The sequence below is a fragment of the Arvicola amphibius genome, chromosome 9 (genome assembly GCF_903992535.2).
Source record: "Arvicola amphibius chromosome 9, mArvAmp1.2, whole genome shotgun sequence".
In the NCBI taxonomy this organism is placed as follows: Eukaryota; Metazoa; Chordata; class Mammalia; order Rodentia; family Cricetidae; genus Arvicola; species Arvicola amphibius.
The window spans coordinates 105,120,584-105,147,195 of record NC_052055.2 but is presented as its reverse complement, the minus strand read 5'-3'; the positions used below and the strand labels follow the sequence as shown (position 1 = coordinate 105,147,195).

Below are 26,612 nucleotides of genomic sequence, written 5' to 3'. Positions count from 1 at the left end.
TTCCCGTCTTACCACATCCCATTAGCTGAGAGTTAATTGGTAATGACTAGAAGTTCTTAGGTTGTTTTTACAACACATGACCTACTGTACTGTCCCTAAGTCGTTTCAGTGACAGCCAAGTCTACTTGATAAATCATCTCTTTACTATATGAGACATATGGCAAAATGTGTAGCCCATGCAGCATAAATATGCACTGTCATGATCTTGTCTAGAAAAATCTGTTCTCTTAAAGTTAAATATCTCCCAAGAGGAAGCCAGCAAAAGGCTTTTAATCAGTAAACTCTACTGGGGTTTTCCAAATGAGTATGAGGAGAGTCCTTACTGGAATTTTTGGTTTCTCTATGGGCATGTGTGTGATGTTTATGCAATGCCCAGGTGTAAGTGTGTGTGTCACAAGTGGTGGCCAGAGTTTACTTTGGGTATCTTTATTACTCTCCCCACATTGTGTATGGAGGAGGCAGGGTCTCCTGTTTCTGCCTCCTGCATGCAGAGTTATAGCAAACACTTACCCACTGACCCTCCCTCCCCAGCACTTCACTTTTTTGTGTGGTGCTAGGGATTGAGCTCTGTAGCCCTGGGTGTCCTGCAAAATTTGTAGATCAGGCTGGTCTCAAACTGGGGAGGTCTTCTGCCTCCCGAGTGCTGGGATTAAAGGTGTGCACCCCAAGTGCCCTGCAGAATGTTAGCTTTTAAAACTACATTTTAAATTTGAACTCAGTAGAATGGTCTAGCACTCATGATTGGTTTTTTCTTTTATTGGAGGGCTAGGGGGTTCTCTGTAATAGCTTTGGCTGTCCTGGAACTTGCTTTGTAGATAGACCAGGCCTGTCTCCTGCCTCCCAAGTGCTAGGATTAGAGGCATGTGCCACCATGCCTGACTTGAATGATTTCCTTTTTGGGGTTTTTGAGATAGATTTCTGTATGTTGTCCTTCTCTGTAGACCAGGCTGGCCTTGAATTTCCGGATATCTCCTGCCTCTGCCTCCCAAGTGCTAGGATTAGCAGATTAACAGCTGCATCCCTGTCATTGGTTTCTTAAAAGGCTTTAGGATGTTCAGACCTGAGACAACCTATCTGATGTAAAGTTCTTTTAGAATGCTATAATTTCTAGCTATCCTTTAGTTTGACCTCTGTGTGCTGAGCTTTTAGGATGTGCCACTTGATCCAGACTCAAGTTTTTTCTGTATACGTTGGAATGGAAAACAAAAATCTTGGATTTTTATGTAATGGACCACAATACACATGACTTTATAGAACCTAGGTTATTGTTGAGTGTGGTGGTGCACTACACCTTTAATTCCAGCACTGAGGAGGCAGAGGCAGGTCTTTGAGCTTGAGGCCAGCCTGGTCTACAGAATGAGTTCCAGGAGAGCCAGGGCTATGTAGAGACAGACCCTGTCTCCTAAAAAAAAAAAAAAAAAAAAAAAAAAAAAAAAAAAAAAAAAAAAAAAACCCCCCAAAATTAGCTTACTAAGTTTAACTTGTTAGTTACTAAATAGGTGAAAAGTGAAGTCCTCTATTCCTATAGAAATCTCAGCCTTGTTTACAGTTGCTGTGTGTTCTCATGTGTTTATACAGACAGAACCATCCATGTGTGCATACAATTTCAGGGTTTTTTTTTTTTCTTAATAAAGCCAAAAAGATTACTCCCTGGTGACTAACTTGCTCTTTTCCTATGTGTCATGAACTATTTTTCAGTTTAGTGCATGAGAGTCCTCTCATTCTCTCAGTGGCTAAATATTCCACTGTATGGGTGTACATTACTATACAACCAGTTTCTCTATTGATGGACATATGGTTGTATTTAATTTTTGCTAACATGATGAATTAGATAGAGCCTATAGTGTAAGGAAGTAGAAAGTATTGCTACTTTAAAGAAAAAAGAAACTTCCTTTGCCATAGTCACTTACTAAATGAAACTGAATAAAAACACTGTCAAGTTGGGAGGACCAAAATTGATACTTTTTCTCTGATCTTTTTGCCATGTGTATATCTGAAATCTTTGTTTTTAAAGAAGAAACAGCATTGAAGCATTATTTGGGGGTAAAAACACACACACAAAATCCAGCAAGTCAGCACTCATGAGCAGCTCTGTTCTATCCCAGTATGCCTGTGCAGTGGAAGGAAAGCAATGTTGGTAAGGAATTAACACTTCAGCTTTAAACCCTCAGCAGGTTGATATTTATGAATGATAATCCAATAGCTTTAAATAATACATTAAGAGCATTTTTTTTAGTTGTGCAGTCACCGTACCCTTTGATAGCTATAATTTCAGTGTAAAGTTTACCCTTTTTTTCCTTTTAAAAAAAATCTGAATTTACAGCCAACAAAATTCTGATGTACTTAAGGTATGTATTTCTTCTGACTTACATTATCCATTAAGATGTGTTTATGGGCCGGGCGGTGGTTGCGCACGCCTTTAATCCCAGCAGAGGCAGACGGATCTCTGAGTTCGAGGCCAACCTGGTCTACAAGAGCTAGTTCCAGGACAGGCTCCAAAACCACAGAGAAACTCTCTCAAAAAAAAAAAAAAAGATGTGTTTATGGGTCACCTTACCTTGTTCAAGGGACCACGTTCACCAGTGCTGAGTATGTATAGTAGCAGCCCTTTCCTAGTGTGCCATCCATCCAGGTGCTTTAAAATGCTCACTGTGTTTATTAAAGTATATACATGGGGGTTAGGATTAGTACATTTTTTTGACTAAACAGAAGCAGGATATCTGTTATGCTTATTTAATTAATGTAAACCTTTCTGCCTTTTGCATTATGTAGGAAATATATCCTGGACAGTTCCAGCCATCTCTGTGTCACAAATTCATAGCTTTGTCAGATAAAGAAGGAAAACTACTTCGAAACTATACTCAAAATATAGATACCTTGGAACAGGTTGCAGGAATTCAAAGGATCATCCAGTGTCATGGTTAGTAAATGTTAACAGTGGTTTCTGTGGTGTGCTTAGTTAGAAATATCGGGCACGGAAAGAAGCTGCGTAACGAGATTAAGCATTATTTGATACTCTTGAATGTACATAACTGAAAAACATACACAATAAAAGCAGAAATAAGGCCTGTGGTGTATGCCTAATGATAGGCAATTCAAGACCAGCCGTGACTATAATACAACTGAGCCAAGGTTGGTACTTCTAGTTGCAAAGATTTATTTAACCCTTGCAGAGTTATTTATCACAATACCTTTAGAGGATAAAGAATATATACATGTATTCTTAAATAACCCATATTATATTTCTTGTAAGACTTCAGGAAAACTCAGGTTAAAGTTTATTGTGTAAGCCACAAATATTTCTTAAAGCAGGTTTATTTTGTTTTAGGTTCTTTTGCAACAGCATCTTGCCTGATTTGTAAATACAAAGTTGATTGTGAAACTGTTCGTGGAGACATTTTTAATCAGGTAATTTAATTCATCTGCTCATTTTAGGAATTGTATAAACTTGATGTTTGTTGCTTCTACCTTCATCTTTTCTCCCCTTCTGTAAAAAGCATGTGTTATACAGAAGGAATGCTGGAAATTCTGGTAAATTATGTTTTCTACCTTAAGTAGCAAATCCTTGTATGGTGAAGGTGTTAGAGCACACTAAGGAGGTGGGGTGTGTGTGTGTGTGTGCGCGCGCACGCTTGCAAATTAACCTGAGTGTGTGCACGCTTGCCAAGTTAACCTGAGCTGTATAGGAAGAGTCATTAAAAAACAGCAAAAGTTGAGCCAGTGGTGGCACATTCCTTTAATTCCAGCACTTGGGAGGCAGAGTCTCTGTGAGTTCAAGGCCAGCCTGGTATAGAGGGGATTTCATGACAGCCAGTACTATTACAGAGAAATCCTGTCTCAGAGAAACAGGATTAGTTTCTTAGTTGGTAGAAAGCCTGTTTAACGTTTAGAGTTCTGAGTTTGCTCTCTAGCACCAGTAATCTGGTTAATCCCAGCTGGAGAATAAGAAGCTGAGGGTCATGCTCAGCTACAAATAAGTGATGCAAACAAGTGATAGTCAAGTATTTACTACACGAAAACAGCAAGCTGGGCGGTGGTGGCGCACGCCTTTAATCCCAGCACTTGGGAAGCAGAGGCAGGCGGATCTCTGAGTTCGAGGCCAGCCTGATTTACAAGAGCTAGTTCCAGGACAGGCTCCAAAGCTATAGAGGAACCCTGTCTCAAAAAACAAAAAACATACAAGCAAAAAATATAGCAACACACATCCAGAAATAGCCTCACGATTATGTATGATCAGGAAAAGTAGTATATTGGAATGGAGTCACTTTCACAAGCATTTTTAAAGGTCAAGTTTTTTGTTTCCATGTTTTTTTCTTGTGCTCGCTTTTTGCTTGCGTGCACACAGGTGGGCATGAGGAAATGACAGCACTTGTGTGGAGGTGAATAAAGGAGATCAGGGTGTTGGGGTCAGAAGATCAATGGGGAAGGGGAGGTGTCAGTCCTCAATCTACTATGTGGACTCTGGGAGTTGAATTCAGATTGCTGGCTTGGCGGGAATTCTCTTCACTTGCTGAGCTGTCACCTGGCTTCACAATAGGCTCTGTCAAATTTATTTCTCCTCAGCTTTTATGTTTCCTGGGTATATTGACTGCTTCTAACTTGGGCTCCCTTCACTTTCTCAATTTGTGCAGGTAGTTCCTCGGTGTCCCAGGTGCCCAGCCGATGAGCCACTTGCTATTATGAAGCCGGAGATTGTCTTCTTTGGTGAAAATTTACCAGAACAGTTTCATAGAGCCATGAAGTATGACAAAGATGAGGTTGACCTCCTCATTGTTATTGGGTCTTCTCTGAAAGTAAGACCAGTAGCATTAATTCCAAGTAAGTTGATGGTTAGGGGACAGTTTTGCATGCCATGTGTTGTGGGTCTGTCTAAGCGGTGATTTTACTGTTTCTATTTAGAGAATAGTTGAAGGTCTAAGCTTTACTTTTAAAAAAAACTTCTTTGTGTATATAAATATTTTGTTTACATGCATGTGTACCATGTGTACATTTTTGGATTCTTTAGAACTGGGGTTACAGATGGTTGTAGGCTATCTTTTAGGGGAATCTGACAGCCCCATTTGACCAAAGTATTCAGACACTTAACTTGTTGGTAGGCACCACCCCTCTTCTTTTAAGACAAGATCTCAATATAGCCTGGGATATTCAGACCAGGCTGGCCTCATACTTAAAGGTATGTCTGCTCAGTCTTGACACACACTTGTAAGCCATGTCGTGGTGGCGTCAGGAGTTCAAAGAATAGCATCTGCCACATAGCAAATTTGAGGCCACCCTGGGTTAAATGAAAAAATTTCATTTGCTTATACCCAGGAGCTAGGCATAGCAGCTGACACCTTTTAACCCCAAGAGGCAGATCTCCGAGTTTAAGATCATCTGGTCTATATACATATACAGTGTTCCAGGACAGCCAAGGTGACATATGAGACCCTGTCTTAATACGCCTCCCCCCGCCCCCGAAAAAGCTTATGTCCAGTTCAAGTTTGCCATTCTTGAATTACTTTCATGTTTCTGTTGCCACCTCCACTGTGTGAAGCAGCTAAGACTACGTGCCCTTTCATAGCAGGGGGATATGAGATTCTCTGAGCCTTCCAGACACCTAAAGCCACATGTTGTGCTAGATTGTCATCTTTAAAGCTAATTCAAAGGAGTTTTGTTATTTAAAAGTTTAAGCTTTCTGAGCTGAGCTCTCTGAGGCTGGGACAGGACTGCCATGTGTTTAAGGCCAGAGAATATGGGAGAAATTTATTTGTATATCGCTCCCCTTTTCCCCCTATTTTTTTATGGCTGCAACAGAGTCTCAGGGTTTTTGGCTGCTGTCTTGGTGCTGGGATTACAGGGTTGTGCTACCATGCCCACCCATATCTATCTATTGTGGTTATAATTGCTTTCTTTCCTTTTTATAACCCCCTTTTCCATCCTGTTTTTAGGTTCCATACCCCATGAAGTGCCTCAAATATTAATAAATAGGGAACCTTTGCCTCATCTGCATTTTGATGTAGAGCTTCTTGGAGACTGTGATGTCATAATTAATGAGTTGTGTCATAGGTTAGGTGGTGAATATGCCAAACTTTGTTGTAACCCTGTAAAGCTTTCAGAAATTACTGAAAAACCTCCACGAACACACAAGGAATTGGTTCATTTATCAGAGTTGCCACCAACACCTCTTCATATTTCTGAAGCCTCAAGTTCACCTGAAAGAACTATACCACAAGATTCTTCTGTGATTACTACACTTGTAGACCAAGCAACAAAGAACAAAGCTGACGATTTAGAAGTATCTGAATCAAAAAGTTGTATGGAAGAAAATTCACAAGAAGTACAGGCTTGTAGGAATGTTGAGAGCATTAATGTAGAAAACTCAGATTTCAAGGCTGTTGGTTCCAGTACTGGAGAGAAAAATGAAAGAACTTCAGTTGCAGAAGCTGTGAGAAAGTGTTGGCCCAATAGACTTGCAAAGGAGCAGATTAGTAAGCGCCTTGATGGTAAGGAATGCTGTTTGTTGAACCATTTCAAGTATTGTGATCCAAGAAAGAGGATTCCCAATGTCAGAAAAATTTAGTGCTGTGTGTGTTGAGTTAAAGAAAGGTGGTATGTTTATTTTTGCAGGCAATACTGTGATAAAGGGCTTCAAACGGCTAGGCAAGTGATCTCCTAACTGAGCTATAACCTCAGTTCTAGGATGTTAAGTCATTTAACACGCTGTGTTTCCCTACCTCCCCAGTAAATGACTGAGATCTGATTACTTACTTGTGGGTCAGCTTACAGAAAACACATAACCATGTTCTAGGTGGGAAAATGCAGGATTGAAGATGTTACATATGACCTTTGGAAGGTAATTAGGAAGTAGTACTACCAGATAAAATTCTAGATCTGCCTTGTTTCAGATCCCCAAAACAGCATTCTCTTCTACTGCACATCTGTTTTGTCCCACCAACTGTTAACAGTTAATAGTCTACTTTTTGGAGATTCAGTATACTAAATATGGGTAAATTCTAACTTAATTTAAGCATAAGTTATAATGCAACTTCTACAGTACTTTATAGGAACTGACTTTGGTCTTTTTCAGTAGGGCCTCATACTTGGGAGAGCAAGCTGGCCTTTAAATGTTTGTATCCAAACCATAGCTATCTAGACAACAGCAGAGTACTGTAATATAAAATGTTTTCCATCCCCTATAGAAATAAAACATCACCAGACTTCTTATATATAGCCCTGGCTGGCCTCAACAGAGATCCGCTTTTCTGCTGGGATTAGAGGTGTGTGATGCCCAGCTTTGACATTTAAAAAAAAAAAAAAGTTTATAGTTTCTCTAAAGTTCCCTAGAGTTGTGGCCATAAGCCATCACAGCCCAGGGTAAGAAATTTTAGATATTAATGGTCAACTTCTTGCTTCATCTCTCTAGTACTAGGATCATAAATATGTGCCACCATATCTGACTTATGTAATGTTATTAACTCAAATTTTAGTGGAATAGAATAAATCTTTAAATTCTGGGGCACTCTGTTGTCTACTGTCTATATAATTGTAAAAACAGGTGGTAAGATGTTTTAATATTGAATATTTCTGAAGCAGAAGACCCTGATAACAGCCCAACTTAAGCAGTAATTTATCCTCGTTCCAGGTAAATATGAACATTGATGTTTGGAAATGGTGATATGAGAGGTGGTTTAGGTATGCTACGTAACTTGCCCCCCTTCCCCGAAGTCTGGACATACACAATGGGAGACTTAGCTCTGGGAAGTGTAACTTGCCTGTATCATATATACATCTTTGCCTCTGGAGCAATCTTTTATCATACTGTATTTTACAGATTTTGTAGTCTGTAAAGTAAAAGCTAGTTTTTTGTTTCTGATCACCTTGACTAACATGTAAGCCAGGCACGGTTACCTACTATAAACAAATTACGGTAATAAGACAACAAAACCACAACCTAGAGAGTTTGTGAGCCTTCCAAGATACACCGAATGGACACTTGTAGAATGATTCTCCTGCCTAGAACCAAACAACTGAAAGTAACATTTCTTACCACTCTATTTCAGGTAATCAGTACCTTTTTGTACCACCAAATCGTTACATATTCCATGGTGCGGAGGTGTACTCAGACTCTGAAGATGATGTCTTATCCTCTAGTTCCTGTGGCAGTGACAGCGGCACATGCCAGAGTCCTAGTTTAGAAGAACCCATGGAAGATGAAAGTGAGATTGAAGAGTTCTACAATGGTTTGGAAGATGATCCTGATAGACCTGAAGGTGCTGATGGAGGGGATCAGGAGGGAGTTAATGAAGCTGCAGCCATGCGACAGGAAGTGGCAGGTGTGAACTATCCATCAGACAAATCATAACGTTACCACAGCTGTCCAGGTACAGGAACTGCTCCACCAGCATTGGGAACTTCAGCATGTCAAAAATGAATGTTTACTTGTGAACTTGAACAAGGAAATGAGAAAGATGTAATATTTATAGACTGGAAAATAGATTGTCTTCTAATTTTTAAAGTTCCATCATATTTCTGTACTTGTACATTCAACACTAACCTTTTTAAAGGTACTAGGTATCTTTAATCAGCTGTTAGTTGACTTCAATTTCCTTTAAAGGTTCATTTGTATGATACATCCATATGTATATATATTTTGTTTTTGTTTTTGCCTAATGATTTTCAACATTTTAAAGTTTTCAAAAAGCCATTGGAATGTTAATTAATGTAAAGGGAACAGCTTATATAGACCAAAGAATGGTATTTCACACTTTTTGTTTATATATAACATTGAATAGTTTTGAAATCCTCAATTTCTGTTCTGCTGAATTTTATTTTTAGCAGTTACCTTTTGAAACACTGGCATTTTCAAAAACTTGTGGCAGCTAACTTTTTAAAATCACTGATGACGTATAATGTGAGAAGGAAGTCAGCATGTGTGGGGAGCACTCAAAACTTGCTCAGTTTGAAGTATTTACTGCTGAAGATGGCATGTACTTGCTGCAGTCACCAGACTAACCTGATAAATGATTTGAAAATGTTTCAGTTGCTCTAGAAACAATAGTCCTGTCTATAGGTCCCCTTAGTTTAACCTATCACTGCATCTGTTGTCACCACAAGTACTAAACTGCCAAGATGTGCATATGCAAAGCCTTTCTGAACCTAATAATGGTACTTCTCCTGGGAAGAGTGTAATATTTTGGACTACTGTTTTTCCACTAATGAGGAAAGCAACAGGTCTCTTAATTAAAAAGTTCCAAAGTAATAAACTGTAACTCAGCCAGAAAGTACATTGTTTCCTATTGAGGAGGATTTGGTGTAACGTATCCCAAAGTGTTAGCCTTGTATTATGGAGATGAATAGTCAATGAAACTAGTTCTTATTTATTTAAAAGCTTAGCTTGCCTTAAAACTAGGATCAGTTTTCTGAACTGCAAACAGTTCACACCTCACATTGCAGTCAGTATTTATTTTACAGATGTCTTTGGAACATTACGTGCAAATTTAAATATTCAATGTTGGTTTAGTATTTATTACCAAAAGTTTTGAAATATAGCTGTTCTTTATGCATAAAATACCCAGCGAGGACCGTTACTGCCAGATAAGAAGAGTAGTTAATAAAAGTGGCTCATTTCCCTACCTAAAAAAGATTTCAATCTGAATTTGGCTTACACTAAAGAATGCAGTATATTTAGTTTCCATTTGCATGATGTGTTTGTGCTATAGACAATATTTTAAATTGGAAAATTTGTTTTAAATTATTTTTACAGTGAAGACTGTTTTCAGCTCTTTTTATATTGTACATAGACTTTTATGTAATCTGGCATATGTTTTGTAGACTGTTTAATGACTGGATTATCTTCCTCAAACTTTTGAAATACAAAAGCAGTGTTTTATACTTGTATCTTGTTTTAAAGTCTTATATTAAAATGGTCATTTGACTCCTTCCCCCTCCCCGTTAACTTGCCAGCCCAATAAGGTTCACTCTTGTGTTGGGGTCTTCTGGTGTCTGATCCCAGAATGTCTTCTACCTCTAACCCAGCTTACTGTTGAGTGAATCTCAATGACACGAGTGTGGAATGAGAGCACTAGCAGGCACCGTGTATGACCAAATGATAAATATCGTGGTTTTCCCTCCTGCCTTAATCTGGAAAGGATGTCAAATTAGATGACCAAAGAAATAGCCAGAGCCTTACCTTGTGACATAGAGCCAAAAATGTGAGCAAGAAATGAACTCTGCCAGGTGTGGTGGGCATGCCTGAGACAATAGGGTCACTGAACGTATGACGACCGCTGAGACTACAGGAGGTGAGAAAGGCAACAAAAATGCCACCATGCTAGGCTTCAATATACTATAGGAGTGTTAAGTAACTGAAGGAAGATGGCATTTACCTGTAAGGTGTCCTTATTAAGAATTATTAAGAATTAATTATTATTAATTAATTATTAAGAATGAACCTTAAAAATGTGAAAAGACATCCAGGGCCCATCTAAACGTTTTAAAGGACAGAGCCTCGACAATTCAGATTACATCAGCAGCTGAGTGCGTTTACATATTCTTAGCACCAACCAACATTAGGGCTTGTGACTTCAATGCCTGCTTCTAGCCTCTCGTTCATAGTGCACAGAAAAGACAAACCTCCCTAAATTTGAGAACCACTGGAAGTTGAAATAGTAAGCTATTTATTTAAGCTTTTATGGCACATTTTAAGTTGAGAAAAATATTTGCATTATAGCTAACAGTTACATATTTAACTCTTTCAGTTTATTAACAAGTTCACCCTTTAGACTTTCTAAAGCATTGAGAATTTAACAAATACTGCAGCATCAGTTCCAAAGTGGCCACTGGTTCTGTTTCTGGCAACTTTGATTGTCAAGATATACTGCCTGTATATCTCAGCACTCGGGAAATAATGTAGTAAAGATGTTTCTGCCATGCTTTTATGGAAAGCAGATAATTTTTAACCCTTAAAATTGAGCTCAGTTCAATTACAGCCACAGAAACTACTGGTATCTGAATGTCACTATTTTATTACAAAACTTTTATTTACAAAATGGAAAAATAATCAAATAACTAAAGGCAGGCCATAGTTAGGTTTTTACCCAGTGATTGAAGAAACATTAAGCAATAGTTCCATGCACTCACACATCAGGTCATTTCTCAAATATGCAAACTCTTAAAATTCCTGTTAGTAAAACTTTAATGTATTCACAATACTGTATGTTTATAAGGATGGGGACAATTCATGGTTATGTACAGTTTAGTATTAACAGTTGCTCAATTTTTCTTTAATATTTGGCTTTCATCAATACAGTAGTGAACAATTTGCAAGTGAGAATTACAAATACTTCTCACTTTGCTGAAATTCACAAGAAAAACACAAGTGGTTTGATGCCTTTGCACTAAACAGAACAAAACTCCAAGGTTATATTAAACTGAAGCCTTCATTGTGATCAATAGCTTGGATCAATTTAGATCGTAGAGTTTCTTTTTCTGTATATTTTGGTAGATCTAAAAGATTAAAACAGGTATGGGAAACCGGAAGATAGCTCTCACCACCTCCTGTTGACTGGATGACTAGTTTCAGACTCTTCATACCAAGAATGGGAATGCGATCACTACCTGTCAAAAATACTGCCAAGAAAGACGATTTAGACAACAGTCCAGTGACCATAGCCTAGCTTTGCGTGAACATCCACCCACTGTCTTTAAGTGCTCAATAAATACTTGGTGAAGAATGTTGGTATTGACAAGCATTTAGAAGTCATTTAGAGAACTGGTTATAAACTAGTGTGTGTGTGTGTGTAAGTCAAAACTCTTAGAAGTTCTCTCCTGCCACATGGGTGCTGTGTTCTGGAGTCAGGTGTTAATGCTAAGCTGTGTTTACTGTTGATTTTTACTTTGCTTGGCAACTGCCCAGACTTCAACCCTATTTTCCAGCAGACCTTGGAACTTGAGATCCTGCCCATGTCTTCTGAATAGCCAGGGACTTTGCAAAAGCAGTGCACACTCTTAACTGATAAGTGAACACTCCTGAGAGTGGGTAGACCTTCAACAGAGGAATACCCTAGAACATTTTATACAAGGTAACAAATAGGAAAAGAAATTAAGCCATGCCCTACAGCACAGAATCCAAGTTAGGTTTCCGAATCTCACAACCACCTGTAACAAAAGTTCCAGTGGATCAGACACTTTTCTTACCTCTGAGGACAACATATATAACACAGATTCAACATACATATAAATAAAAATCTTAAAAAATAGCAAAAACTAATTTTAAAAAACTGAGCTAATAAAAGGATTTATTAATTATGTAAACAACATTCTACTTGCATGTGTCCCTGCAGGCCAGAAGAGGGCACCAGACCTCATTACAGATGGTTGTGAGCCACCATGTGGGTGCTGGGAATTGAACTCAGGACCTCTGGAAGAATAGTCAGTGCTCTTAACCTCAGCCATCTCTGCAGCCCATATTTTACAATTTTAACAATTAGATTCTTATCTAATAGACTATACAGCTGGTCAAAAATACTTACATAGAAATTGCTTCTTCTTTTCCAGTGGTAATTCATGAAATACTTCCCAAAAAATTTTTATTGTGGGATGTTCTGCCCAATACTCCCCTTTGTATTCTGTGTTCTAAAAAAGAATACATACAACTTTTTTTAGCATTGAAACTTATCACAGGTGAAGAGTAGGAACTACTGCAATCCTACTGGTTCCCAGGAAGAGGGAAGAAGAACAGATCTAAAATCACCAGAAATGCTTATGCAACACTATCAATTAGGATTTATTAAAATAGCACAAAAGGTTTATTAAAATGCTAACAAGAAATTTTATAAAATTTTACTGTTTCCAAGAAGAGAAATCAAACTTTTTCTTTTTTTAAATAAAAATGCTAAGAGGAAGCCGGGCGGTGGTGGCGCACGCCTTTAATCCCAGCACTCGGGAGGCAGAGGCAGGCGGATCTCTGAGTTCGCCTGGTCTACAAGAGCTAGTTCCAGGACAGGCTCTAAAAACTACAGGGAAACCCTGTCTCATAAAACAAAACAAAACAAAAAAAAGAAAAGCTAAGAGGAATACGACAATATTCTGTGATAAAAATTTCTGAGCCAGCCCTCAAAGTCTTTCCTTTGTATTTCCCTCCCTGTAGGAGTTACCAATTTAACACTAGATTTGCCAGAAAAGCACTGGGTGGAGAACCATTCAGTGGGGGGCACTCCTACAGCATTTTCTCAAGCACCTCACCAGTGCTATCAAACAGTGCACTGTGGGTAGTAGGGGCTGGGGTGTCTACTAGTCACACCAATGAGTTGTACATACGAAGGGCAACAGCATACAGATGGGCTAGTTTTTCAACAGCAAGCCAATATTCTTCCCTTTCTACACTGACAGGTAAAGGCTGGTATCTTCCTTACCTTCTCCAGTTCTTTCCAGTCGTAATTTGTATTCCCAATAACCATAGCTTGTAATTCATTAGGCTGAAAGAGCAGAAGAACTTTTCCTCCACAGACTTTATGAAAGCCTGCATGGAAAGCATCAAATAAAGATGCCACCGATTTATTGAATATGTAATCCACATAGGCATCAACAAACTCTTGCCTAGAAACGGAAGCAAAGCAGTTACCACAAGCACCATTTATGGAGAATACTCAACACCGTCCAAGTCGCTTTTTCACTTCTTGCCACTTTTCATCTAAACTCAGAAAAGAGGACTTCAATGAAAAGGACACCATCATTATGGGGAAAACGAAGCCAAGCCAAAACCACACCAAACCCAGACAGAATAGGCTATATACAGAGACCCTATCTTGAAGGGGAAAAAGAAAAAGGCCCTCATGTTATTCATTCCTAGGCTACTTCTAGTGGAAAAAAAAAGTAATTTCCTATTCAGAGTAAGGCAACTAGCTATCAAATAATTTCAAAATAGACCCAAACCATGGGTGAGAAGAGCTCTCCCTGGAAGCACGAGGTTTATGCTACAGAGAACAGATTTTTCCATCCCTTTGGCTTCAATGAACCTATATAACATTCATACCCAAGGAATAGGTATTAAGCATTCTTTCAAGATCATCTTTCAAAAGTTACAAATTGTTTTTGTTTGTTTTTTTTTTAATTTTCAATGAGGTTTTCTCTATAGCCCTGGCTGTCCTGGAACTCACTCTAGATCAGGCTGACCTTAAACTCAGATCTATCTGCCTCTATCTCCAGAGAGCTGGGACTAACAGCCACAGCCAGTTTCTTTTCAAATGTGTGCAGTAGACACAAGTAGTTCTTTCCTGCCTCTCATGATATTATGGAAACTGTAAAGAAAAATGCAAAACTGGTCAGATGGCTTATTGGCTAAATGTACTTGCTACCCAGCTGGATGCAGGAGAAAAGTAACCCTCATGGGTTGTCTTCTGAGCACCATACAGGCACTATGGCATGATTGTTTTGGAGTTACAGGCAGCCATGTGCCCTGGGGACAATGCTGGGTTACTATAAAGGTTTCTATTTGATTCTTTACCAGTCTTCCTGACTTCAGCAACTCCTCAAACCCTTAGCACTTTCTAAGAGTGGGTCAGACTCGGTGTCTTAAGCTGCTAGCCTGTAAAATGAACTGGTGGCTTCTGAGTGCTCCAGTCCAGCTTACACCTCTTTCTCTGATTAGCTAATTAGCTGCCACCATTTCCGTTTAAAACCATATTTGCTGTTTTTCTTTTAATTTCTCTTTGTGCCGCTATTCATCATGATCTTTTCACGCTTTTACTTATACCTTAAAGGGGATTTCAGACTTTCCCATTAAACATTCAATTATGGGTTGTTTTTAGACTGTTTTGAGACATGGTCTCATCATGTAGTCCTAGCAGGATCAGAGAGATCCTGCCTTTGCCTCCTGAAGTGCTTGCTGTGTGCCACAACCTATAGCTATGACATGTTTCTCTAACATAAGAGAATGCCTGCTAACGCTTATCACTCCACGGAGCTCACTGCAACCCTTACCGATTTTGTTTGTTAACAGCTGTGTCTGCACCATTCAGAACCAGCTCTTTCACTTCTGTTGCACCGAAGTTTTCAACTGTGATCTATTAATTAAAAAAAAAAATACAGGTCATGTCAGATTCGAAACCTGGAATACTTTTAAATGTTACATTCTCATTAAATATACAAATTTATGCTAAAAAAAGCTCACTTACAACAGAGCCACAACTAGGACTCTAATTGTTTAGTAGTCTGATATCACACCAAGTACTTGGTTAGGTAAACGCAGGCAACTTGAGCATTTCTTATAAACAAACCACTTCAGAAAGAAACAAAATCGCAGGAAGGGAACTCAGAAGACTGGGCAAACCTGAGAGATCTCTGCACTTACAGGAGTGCACTCTTCCACTTGACAACTATTTCCCCAGATTCTTCTGCTATGTTTACTTGACAAGTAGTTTTTAGTTACATATTAATTTGGTTTATAAGGAAGTATATTATTTTAAAACCTTTTATTTCTCCTAATTGTCCATATTTTGTATCCACAAGCACTATGAGAATACATTCTTGCTTTCAATTCACTATGTAGTAAGGCAGGAACCCTTTATAAAAACGATAAGAACAGAATTTTACCACACTGCATAGGAATCATCTACACTACTACACACACACCAACTCCACAAAAAAGTAAAGTAAATAAAAAGTTCTGAAAGTGTATGACAAGGTGTTTTTTTTTAAAAAAAAAAAAAAAAAGCAGAGTGTATGAGAAAATATTGTATAATATAATTATATAAATGTAGGAATAAGGTAGAAAGGTAGCAGCTAGGTAAGTAGACAGAGTGTTCCTTTGCAAGCATTCTAAGTTCCCTCCCTCTTCTTTCTTCCTCCTCAACATCTGTCCCCCAGCCAACCCCTTGTTCCAAAAGATTCATGAGCCTCTGTCTTAGAGTTTTGGGGTTGAAAGTGTGCACCATGAGACCTGGCTACTATTTATTATTATTTTTTTCTTTTTAAATTAATCCTCCCAGATTCACTCGTGCCTCTTATACCGCCCTCAATTTTGGGGTCTTTGTGTTTGTTCTTTCTAAAGGAACTCATCAATCTAATGCTGCTCACTGCTGTATAAGCAAGAAGGTAAACAACAGCTGGGTGGTGGCGGCCCACACCTTTAATCCCAGCAGTAGGCAGAGAGGCAGATGGACCTCTGAGCTTGAGGCTAGCCTGATCTAGGACAGCTAGAGCTACACAGAGAAACACTCTAAAAAAACAAACAAGACCCCACAAAACAAAACCAAAACAAACAAAAAAATGTTGGCAGTGGTGGCACCTGACTTTAAACCCAGCACTCAGGAGGCAGAGGCAGTTGGATCTCTCTTGAGATCAAGGCCAGTCTGGTCTACAGAACAGACAGAGACACTCAGGACAGTCAGAGAAACCCTGTTTCTAAACAAACAACCCTGCTCTGTATCCCCCAAAACAAATAAAACAACAAATCAAACAACCAAAAAAAGGTAAACAACTTAAAAAAGTCTTCAGGAAGTCCCCAAGACTGATCAGATTCACTAGGTTCTTCCCTGCCAGAGTAAGCAATAAAAGCTGAGTCCCTCTCAGCTGCCTGGAAAAGCAGAAACAACCAAGCTGTCTGGAAGACGTTTAGACTAGAGGCACTCTCCAACTTGCTTGCAGGTGTGCTCCAGGTTCCCAGCTTTGTGACCAATCTGTCACCCATGTTGGGATGGGCCTTGGTGATGTTGCTGTAAGTAAACTCATATTCCTGTAAGTACCATACTTTAGTGTTATCAGCACATCTTCCCTGGAAAAGTTTGTCATACAGCACCCAAACATAAAGTGTATGTGGTCATCTGCTATGGCATACGGTGAGCCATATCTAAAAAGAAATCTGACTGTCCCTTCAAATAGAAGCCATCAACTTAGGTGTGTAGATCTAAGTGCAGGTGTGTGCCTCTGAAGGACGCAGGCAGTGGCCCATGGAGCTAAGTTAATGGCAAATGTGAGCTTCCCGAGTGGAATGCTGAAAACTGAGCTTGGGTCCTCTACAACAACAGTAGTGTTCCAGGCCCCAGGAAAGTTTTTCTTCTGGAAAAACTAACAAACAAAAACAACACAGTAATTTTATATTACATTAATGATATAGCTTAAACATGTATCAAATTTCCTTACAAATATACCATTCACAGTTTAATATTTTACCAATCTGGCAAGAAAGCTAGTAGGTACAGATACTTGCTGTGCAAGCCCGACAGTCTAAGTTCAGTTTGTGGATCCACGGTGAAAGGACAGAACGGACAGAGAGAACAAGGATGGACTTCAGTGACACCAGACAGACACACTGAGGAATTCATCTACTAAGTAGTTTAAGCTAATTAGCAATCTCTTTTGTTAATCTTTCCATCTTCTAATCATTCCTATAGCTACAGGTGCAGAAGTGAATAAGACTCCTGAATTTAAGTTCCCTTATTATTATGATTAGTAAAGTATGCAATTACTGAAATCACAGAGCTGGTAAATAATGACAAACATGCAATTATTTCAGTTTTAACTGTAAAATTAGGGATAAAAAAATCTCATAGGATTGTTGAGAATAAAATGAAATAATGCATGTATTGTGGTTGGCACATAGCAAGTGTTCAATAAATGTTAGCTGCAGGGTTAAGAATTCCATGCATGGGGATAGAGAAATGGCTCAGAGGTTAAAAACAATGGCTGATCTTCCAGAGGTTCAATTCCCAACATCCACATAGCAGCTCACATCCATCTGTAACTCCAGTCCTGGTCTGACCTCCATGGGCAGCAGGCATGTATGCTACTCAGATATACAAGCAGACTAAACATACACACACACACTAGAAAAGAAACCCGAAAGCATAGCTGTTAAATAAGGCCACACAGTGTCTGCTCATCTTACTGTGAAATTCAGACAAAACGTTTCCTCTATATCATCTTCTGGATAGTCTAACAACTGCTGCATGCTTCTGCAAAAAAAGGAAAAAAAAAGTGCTTCTTTAAAGTAAAACAGGTTATTTTGATAATTCTGATATGAATAAATACATGTAAGATTTTCCTTTACTGAAACAGTGTTTATTTACTTAAAAAGTGCTGGCAGAACAACAAAGCATAAATATTTCTAGAAGGAAAGCTTTCTGTCCTTTGCTCTCTCTTAGCCCCAAACCTGCCCTAAAGCATTTTTTAAGCACTAACCTCCCAACATCTGGCATCAGCTCCTTCAGGTCATCCAGGGATGGCTTCCGTTTCAGCAGTTTCTTATATAAAGCCAGAGGAAAATGGAGGTCCACGATAGTAAAATTATAGATCGCTAAGCCACAGATAACACCAATTAAGTGGAACAAATCACTGTCTTCAAATGTCTAAAAATACAAAGAAAAATATAAAAGACTTTTATTCCAAATTAAAAACTTTTATTTCTAATACAAAACCACATTCTCCACAGTAGAAAATTCTTAAGACAGAAAAGAACAAAAAATTTGTTCATTTGTTTCGTCTCCCTGGCATGATCATCACTGGATACATCTGCATTCAATACTTTCTTTGTTTTTTTTTTTTATTTTTTTTATTTTTGGTTTTTCGAGACAGGGTTTCTCTGCAGCTTTTTTTTAGAGCCTGTCCTGGAACTAGCTCTTGTAGACCAGGCTGGCCTCGAACTCAGAGATCCGCCTGCCTCTGCCTCCCGAGTGCTGGGATTAAAGGCGTGCGCCACCACCGCCCGGCTCAATACTTTCTTTGTAAAAATTTGCTTATTAGCCAAGAGTGGGGGTGCACACCTTCAATTCTAGTATCTGGGAGGCGGAGGCAGGTGAATCTCTAAGTTCAAGGCCAGCCTGTACTACAGAGCCAGATCCAGGGCAGTCAGGACCACAGAGAGACACACAGCTTTCCAGAAACAATCATTTCCATGGTATGAAACATAAAACTTGGGCTGTCAGGCTTGCCTACTGTGGGATGGGAAGGAACAAGAGGGTGACTGATAGACAATAAAAGCAGGAAGTGTCTATGTGTGCATGCACATGTGTGGTGGCTGAATGACAACACAATGTGTCACCTCAAAAAAGCTATCCAACTCCTTCCTCTGAGGCCTTTCATGCTGGAGCTCAACAGTCAGTCTAGCCTGTCCGTCCAGTGAGTCCCAGAGAACCTCCTTCCTTCGTTAGCACTGTGGCCACACACCAGCAGTCCTAGCTTTTGGTGTGTTGTCATTTTGAGAGAAAGGGTCTAACTTAGTCTAGCTGTCCTCAAACTCACCTCTCAAGCAACAGAATTATAGATGTGAGTCACTATACCCTGTTTTCATCATGCTTTTTTTTTTTAATTTGTTTATTATGTATACAATATCCTATATATGTGTGTATGCTTGCAGGCCAGAAGAGGGCACCATACCCATTACAGATGGTTGTCAGCCACCATGTGGTTGCTGGGAATTGAACTCAGGACCTTTGGAAGAGCAGGCAATGCTCTTTACCTCTGAGCCATCTCTCCAACCCATACTTTTCTTTTTAAGTAAAGATTTATTTATGTATACGGTTGTGTTGTCTGTATGTAAATCTGCATGGAAGATGGTATCTGATCACAGAATCCTGTGGACTGTAGAGAGACATTTGTGAGTTGCCAGGTTGGAACTGAACTCAGGACCTCTGCAGAGCAGCCAGTTCTACTTAACCACGGAGCCATTGTTCCTGGGCCTTATGGCAGGGTATTGGGGATCAAACTCAGGTCCTTATACTTCTAAGGCATGTGCTTTTACCAAGAGTCATAATCACAATCCCTAAAACAGTAACCTTTTTAAAAAGATAAAGGCTGAGAGTGGTGGAGCCTGCCTTTAATTCCAGCACTAAGGAAGAAGTAGGCAGCTCTGTGAGTTGGAGCTCAGTCTGGTCTGCATAGGGAACTCCAGGCCAGTCAGGGCTACATATCGAGATCCTGTCTCAAACAAAAACAAAAATATCAAAATACAATATACATTCATAGTTATGGTGGTGTACCCTGTGATCTTGGCAACTTGGGAGGCTAAATATCAGGAACTCAGCCCAGGGTGACGGCAAACATTGGCAGAGGTAGGCAGATCTAGTTCAAGGCCAGCCTGGACTACGGACTGAGTTCCAGGACAGCCAGGGCTACATAGAGAGATCCCACTAAAATAAATAAACAGATAGATAGATAGATAAGAGATAAACAACAACAAAAAATCCAAAAGAGTTATTTACAGGAGAAAGGAGAAAATGACAGAAAGCTTGGCTTCTTCCAATCTATTCTCTAAATTTGACTGTAGAATCACATTTTATATACTTACAAAACTAAAATATACTAAAATAATCAATTTTTAAAAATCCCTTAAGTTAACCTAAATATGTAGTTACTGATAGAATAAACATAAAAATAAAAATAAAAAAGTAGTAAGACCATTTCAAATAACAGCAAACATCACTGTATCATAACTGTACCCTAAACATGAAATAAATCAAACACTTAAAATGTATTTTCATTTACATCACAATATTGTTGCTATTGTTTGGCTATTTTTTTTAAAGTTTAACTTATTTATTATGTATGCAGTGTTCTGCCTGCATACATGCATGCATGCATGCATGCCAGAAAAGGGCACCAAATCTCATTACCATATGATTGTTGGGAATTGAACTCAAAACCTCTGGAAGAGCAGTCAGTGCTCTTAACCTCTGAGCCATCTCTCCAACCCCATTTGGCTGTATAGTTGAAGTCTAGAACATTTAGTGGAACTATCAGAGTGCTGAGGGTTGCCAGGCAATACCCCTAAGTCTTTAACAGACAAGATAATGTAGGTGAACACCAGTAAAGATAACAACTGCAACAAACAGAAACACAAGATCAAAAACTACACTGTAACTACTGGAGGGCGCTAAAGAACAGGTAACTGAACAGACAGGCCCCTTTCCTGGTGAACTAGACACATAACAAATAGAGGGGTGTTTCTCTATAAAAGTATCCAAGATAGTATAATTACAGTAGTTTTATTTTGTTACTCCTCAGGAATTATCCTAGTGTTACCCTCATACAAGACAAACAGCCTCCTGCAACAAAGACCACACACACACACACACACACACACACACACCCCACAGGACCAGCTGGTAAATATCTTAGTCTTGGACACAGGGTCCTTGTAACTAATCAACTCTGCCCCTAACACACACGTGTCAAGAGCAGCCATAGCCAACTGGTGGCTTCCTATATGAAAATGCGTGGTGGAAAGATCTGGTTCACACACTACAATGTACTGGCCCTTAGTCTAAATTATAAGAGACATCAATAATCTCTAATGCTAAATGAGTCCACCCTAGAAGAGAAGCTAACATGGTGCTTACTATTCAGTTTTCCAAACTGAAATACACAGAAGGAAAATTCAGCTTTTTGGTTGTTTTATGAGACAGGGTTTCTATATGTAGCCCTGGCTGTCCTGGAACTTGTTCTCCAGACCAGGCTGGCCTTGAATTTAAAGAGATCCTCCTGTTTCTGCCTCCCAAGTGCTGGGATTAAAGACACAAGCCACCACTGCCCATCAACATTGTTTTTAAGTTGATTGGTCCTCAATTTATTTTCTTAATTTTAAATGTTAAAAAAAAATTAGGGTTGTGTTTTGACAATAAGTCTAAAAGTTCCTAACTTTAAGTTGTAATAAAGCAAACCTCTGGCCAAAATACGTTAGGAATCTAGTCTTCCTGAGTGAATCTGATACACAAGGTATATAAACAAAGATATATATATATATAAATAATTGTGGTAGGTGGGCATTTTACCTGATCTGAAAACCAAATAAGCCTGGAATCTTCATAATATCGAAACATGCCATATTTAGGATCCAACAATTCCCTCATGATGAGCAGGAAAAATTCTTTGCGTACACCTCCCGCATCAACAGCATCTTCTCCAACAAATATAACCTAAAAGAGGGTAAGTAAGGTCAACACTGAATCTTAACAAATATAACCTAAAAGGGTAATGTGAACACTGAATGGGCTGTAAAGAAAGTGCATTTCAGAGACCCTGTAACATGCTATTTATTGCTAATCATTTAATTTCCCTGAGGCTAGAGAGCAGGCTCAGTGGTCAGGAGGAGTGGTAGCTCCCGTAGAAAACCCAGTTTGCTTCCCAGCACCAACTTGGTGGGTCACAACTATCTGTTAAGTACAATTCCACAGGATCTAACCCTCTCTTCTGACCTCTGCAGGCCTCAAGGCCACACACGGCACACATACATGAAGGCAAAACATATGGATAGAATAAAGTAAGCCTATAATTTGAATTTAAAAAAAAAAGATAAAAACTTTCAAATACACACACACACACACACACACACACAAAGCCTGAAACATCTTTTAAACAGAAGTCCCAATGTCTATAAAGAACTGCTCACTTACTTTGAGTGGCTTTTTGTAATCTATGTTCTTGGTTTTCCTGAGGACTTCCATTGCATCTCCTACAATGTTTTCTCTGCGAACCACTAGAATTAAGCAGGGATTCACAGACTCAATCACTGGGAGAAAAAGAGAGGAGACATTCTGTCTGTGGGCCTGGTCAATAGCCATCTAGAAAACAAAAACAAACAAAAATCAGCATTTTATTTTACTTTGAGACAATTTCATTTAACCTAGTCTGGCCCTGAATTTGCTATGGAGCTGACTATGGAGATATGAATGTGTATGGCTCCCATAGGCTCATGTATATGAGAATTTATTTCCCAATGGTGGACAATATTTAGGAAGGATTAGGAAGTGTGATATGTTGGAGAAAGTGCGTCACTAGGGGTAGGCTTCCTGCATGCAGATTAGGATATAAAACTCTAAGATACTGATTCAGTGCTATACCTGTCTGCCTTCTGCCATGATGACCAACTCTCTAAGACTGTAAGCAAGCCCCCAATTGAATGCTTTCCTAAACAAGGTACCTTAGTCATGGTCTCTTCATAGCATTAGAGCAAGGACCGCTATGAACTCCTGCTTTGCTCCACTTTCCAAATGCTGGATTAGGGCTGGGATCACATGTAAGCATCACCATGTCCTGATTTTATTTTAGTTAGCATCGAGCAATCAGTTTCATTGTGATATCCTCAACACACACACACACACACATTTTTTTTTTTTTTTTTTTGAGGCAGGGTCTCACTGAGTAGAGCTTTAGGTAGCTTGGAACTTATAGATATTGACCTGCTTCTGCCTTCCAAGTAATAGATTAAAGGCATGTGCCACCTTACCCAGACTCTTCCATGAACTAGTTTTTAAAATCTTCATTGTAAAAGTGAAAGAGGAAGGAAAGGAGGTTCTGGAGACAGATCTCAGCAGTAAGACCCTCCCCTGCCAACACCAACAAAGAAAAAAAGAAGGGGGGATCCCTATGACCAGCCTCAAGGAAATCAATCTTTCCTTCCCTCTGTCTATTCTGGACCTAGCGGTATAGACCAGGTTGGCCTCTGAATCCACAGAGCTGGGACTAAATGTGAATTTAGTGTCCCCATGCCAGGCTCCAGGCAATTTCAAACTCTTCCCACTGAAGTGATGAAATGCTTCCAAGTTTGATTTTATCTCACCTTTCACTCCTTCCACTTTTTATCACCATGAATAAAGACTGCATTACTCTATTATTAAAGTTCCTTTTTGAGGAACAAGGGGGTGGGTTCATGAAAAGAAGTCAGGACAGGAGCTCAAGGCAGGAACCGGAGGCAGAAACTTAACACAGCTCCTTTTTAAAAATAAGCAGCTTTCACATGTGTGTATTTTACAGCAGTCTTTAGAGTTACACAAGGTACCATGCAAACAATAGCCTACAATACTGTCCCCACACATTACTTACTATGTGTGTTTCAATTATTTAAAAAAAAAGGAGAATTTTTAAAAGCATCCTCAAATCAAATGAGCACTGTACAGTACTTACCTGCATCTGTAAGACTGCATCTGTTTGTAACAGAGTAGTTTTTGCTTGGGCATCAAATACAAATGGATATGTACAAATTGTCACAGGGATATCGGCCAACTGGAAAGAAAGAAAATAATTTATTAGTTCAATCTGGCTGTGGTCTGTGGGTGCTGTCAATTTTGGTAAAGATGATCATCATACTCTCTGTTCATTCACTGGTATGGTTAGAAATTATCAAAAATGTCTGCCCCTGCCTTCTAAGTGCCGGAGCTAAAGGTGCACGCTGCCACCACCTGACATTACTCATTCTGATTACAGGATTTTATTTTATATAAGGCAGAATAAACCAAGAAAGAATTACATAGAGTGCATAAAATCAAAAATAACAGGTGGCCAATGAACTCAAGGCTTTGTGAATGTCACCTAAGTGCTCAACCACTCAACTACATCCTCAGCCCTTCGTTTAGGCTTGAGAAGGCCTCAAGCTCTTAAACTTCCTATCTTTGCCTCCCAAGTGCTGGACAACAGTGTGTGCCACAGTGAAAATGTAATGAGGTAACACAATAGTAATCCCCAGGTGATTTTCATTTCCGACTTCTGAGACAGGGTCTTTCTACATAGCTCTGAGTGTCCTGAAACTTACTATGTAGAGTAAGCTGGTCAAGAACTCACAGAAATAAATGCACCTGCCCCTGCCTCCCAAGTGCTTGGATTAGATGTGTGTGTCACCATGCTCAACCTAAATTATTTTGTATTAAGTATATATGTGGGTACGCTGATGTCATACACGTGAAGGTCAGAGGTGAGCTTTTTCCATGGAAGGCGGGGGGTGGAGTGGGGAGTCCCACAGACTGATCCTAGGCTACGTTTGGCAGTAGATGCCTTTATCTGCTGAGCCATACGGGTAAACCTTTCACACACACACACAAAAAATAACATTTAAAAACTTTTATTTTGTGCTTGTCTGTATATGCGTGCAAATATGTATATGGAGGTCAGAGAATAACCTGCAGCAGTTAGTTCTCTCCTTCCACCATATGGGCCCAATGGCCAGTGCCTTCACCACTGAACCATCTCCATATTCCTCAGTCCTCTCTCTCTCTCTCTCTCGTTGTTGCTGTTATTTTTGAGGCAGGGTTTCTCTGCCTATCTCTGGCTATCCTGGAACTCACTCTGTACACCACACTGGCCTTGAACTCACAGTGATCCACTTGCCTCTGCCTCCCTGAGTGATGGCATTAAAGGAGTGCGTTACCACTGCTGGCTGAGTCTTCATATTTCTATATATCACTATGGAGCTCTGTTAAGCTCGTGGTTCTCAGCCTTCCAAACACTGTGACCCTTTAATACAATTCCTCATGTTGTGGTGACCCCTATCATAAAATTATTTCTGATGTTACCTCATAATTGTAATTTTGCTACTCTTTAGAAATTCTAATATTTCTGACATTCTTAGGCAACCCCCACGAGAGGGTCATTCGACCACGACAGAGGTCACGACCAAAGAGGTTGAAAACTGCTGGTTTAGTTTCTACAGGAAGTCTATGTGCTTACAATATTTCAAATCCTAATCATGTTTTCAAAACTGTGTTTTTTGAAAAATTTTCCCCTCTCCAACACAAACTCTTATGGTACCCACGTAGCACATGGAGCCTTTGCACAACAGGCAAAAACTCTAGTACTGAGCTCTACTTGATACTAGTCCTATCTTTTCATAATTGTATGTGATACTTACCTGAGGAAGCAAACAAACAATAGTTTATAATCTAAGCCAAGAAACACCTCATTAGTTTGGGAAAACCGGACCAAATAAAGCCTAATGCAAAGCAAAGCAAAATCTAGCACTGTAACATAAAAGAACATAAAAAACCCCCGGTTCTGAAAAGGAAGTTCAGGATCACTCATTAGTCAGGTCAAAGTACTAGAACTTTACATATTAAGGTCACAAAAGAGGTAACATTTTTTTATAGTAATTATTAGTTTAAAAAATGTATCACTTTATTTCTTTAATACTTTGCTCTATTAGATAAGCATCTATTTTTAAAATAAAATTTTATTCTGAGAACATACTGCATTTTATATTGGGAAACAAGGATAATAATTCTTGTTAGAAGGTATCATATAGGTGTAATGTTAAATAACATGATTTTTTTTGTTGCTGCTGTTGTTTTTTCCTAAGATAGAGTCTCAGGGTACAGCCCTGGCTGTTCTGAACTCACACTATGTAGACCAGGCTGATCTCAAACTCAGATATCTGCCTGTCTCTACATCTAAAGTGCTAGGATTAAAGAAGCATGCCATCACACCCCGCACCAGCTTTTAATTCAGAAAACTTTTCTTAATTAATAATATACAGGATAACTTAAATAGATTTTTTAAAACCCCTCCCCCTTTTTTGTGCTTTTTCAAGACAGGGTTTCTGTGTGTAACAGCCCTGGCTGCCCCAGAACTTGATTTATAGACCAGGCTGGCCTCAAACATACAGAGCTCTATCTGCCTCTGACAGGGTTAAAAGGAGCACCATGCCTGGCTTAGAGTTTTATAATACAAAAGTTAAAATACAAAAATGATAACAAATTTGACTCTTCACAAAGGAAAAAACAGAACATACTTCAGGAATATGAGACTTTATTACACCAAACTTACCTCAGTTAATCCATGGCTGACATCCTAAGACAGCAATGCAGAATGCAACAATGAGGAAAGAGCAATGTTAGTGTTCTATTTCTAGTCAAGAAGTAGTTCATATATTTTGC

General features: G+C 39.2%; 2 protein-coding genes across 13 annotated transcripts in view; one reads left to right on the top strand and one right to left on the bottom strand.

Annotated features, from left to right (window-relative positions):
* The window catches only part of Sirt1 (sirtuin 1), a 54,392-nt gene extending 45,324 nt beyond the window's left edge, over nt 1–9,068 (top strand). For 4 of the 5 annotated variants that reach the window (XM_038341222.1, XM_038341221.1, XM_038341219.1 and 1 more), the window contains 5 exons: nt 2,773–2,920; nt 3,329–3,408; nt 4,632–4,818; nt 5,928–6,482; nt 8,040–9,068. In XM_038341222.1, the coding sequence (XP_038197150.1) occupies nt 2,773–2,920; nt 3,329–3,408; nt 4,632–4,818; nt 5,928–6,482; nt 8,040–8,341 (1,272 nt within the window). In that variant the 3' untranslated portion in view covers nt 8,342–9,068. Of the gene's footprint in view, nt 1–1,507; nt 2,138–2,772; nt 2,921–3,328; nt 3,409–4,631; nt 4,819–5,927; nt 6,483–8,039 lie in introns of those variants that run through there. The other variant, XM_038341223.1, reaches the window with a different exon arrangement.
* A 1,915-nt stretch (nt 9,069–10,983) lies between these two features.
* Nucleotides 10,984–26,612, bottom strand: part of Herc4 (HECT and RLD domain containing E3 ubiquitin protein ligase 4) — a 74,201-nt gene continuing 58,572 nt past the window's right edge. For 4 of the 8 annotated variants that reach the window (XM_038343944.1, XM_038343947.1, XM_038343948.1 and 1 more), the window contains 10 exons: nt 26,503–26,526; nt 23,875–23,973; nt 22,365–22,532; nt 21,744–21,887; nt 18,157–18,323; nt 17,864–17,930; nt 14,959–15,041; nt 13,392–13,575; nt 12,510–12,612; nt 10,984–11,607 (listed from right to left, as the gene is read on the bottom strand). In XM_038343944.1, coding sequence (XP_038199872.1) covers nt 11,399–11,607; nt 12,510–12,612; nt 13,392–13,575; nt 14,959–15,041; nt 17,864–17,930; nt 18,157–18,323; nt 21,744–21,887; nt 22,365–22,532; nt 23,875–23,973; nt 26,503–26,526 — 1,248 coding nt within the window. In that variant the 3' untranslated portion in view covers nt 10,984–11,398. Of the gene's footprint in view, nt 11,608–12,509; nt 12,613–13,391; nt 13,576–14,958; nt 15,042–17,863; nt 17,931–18,156; nt 18,324–21,743; nt 21,888–22,364; nt 22,533–23,874; nt 23,974–26,502; nt 26,527–26,612 lie in introns of those variants that run through there. The other 4 variants (XM_038343945.1, XM_038343949.1, XR_005286990.2 and 1 more) reach the window with 2 other exon arrangements.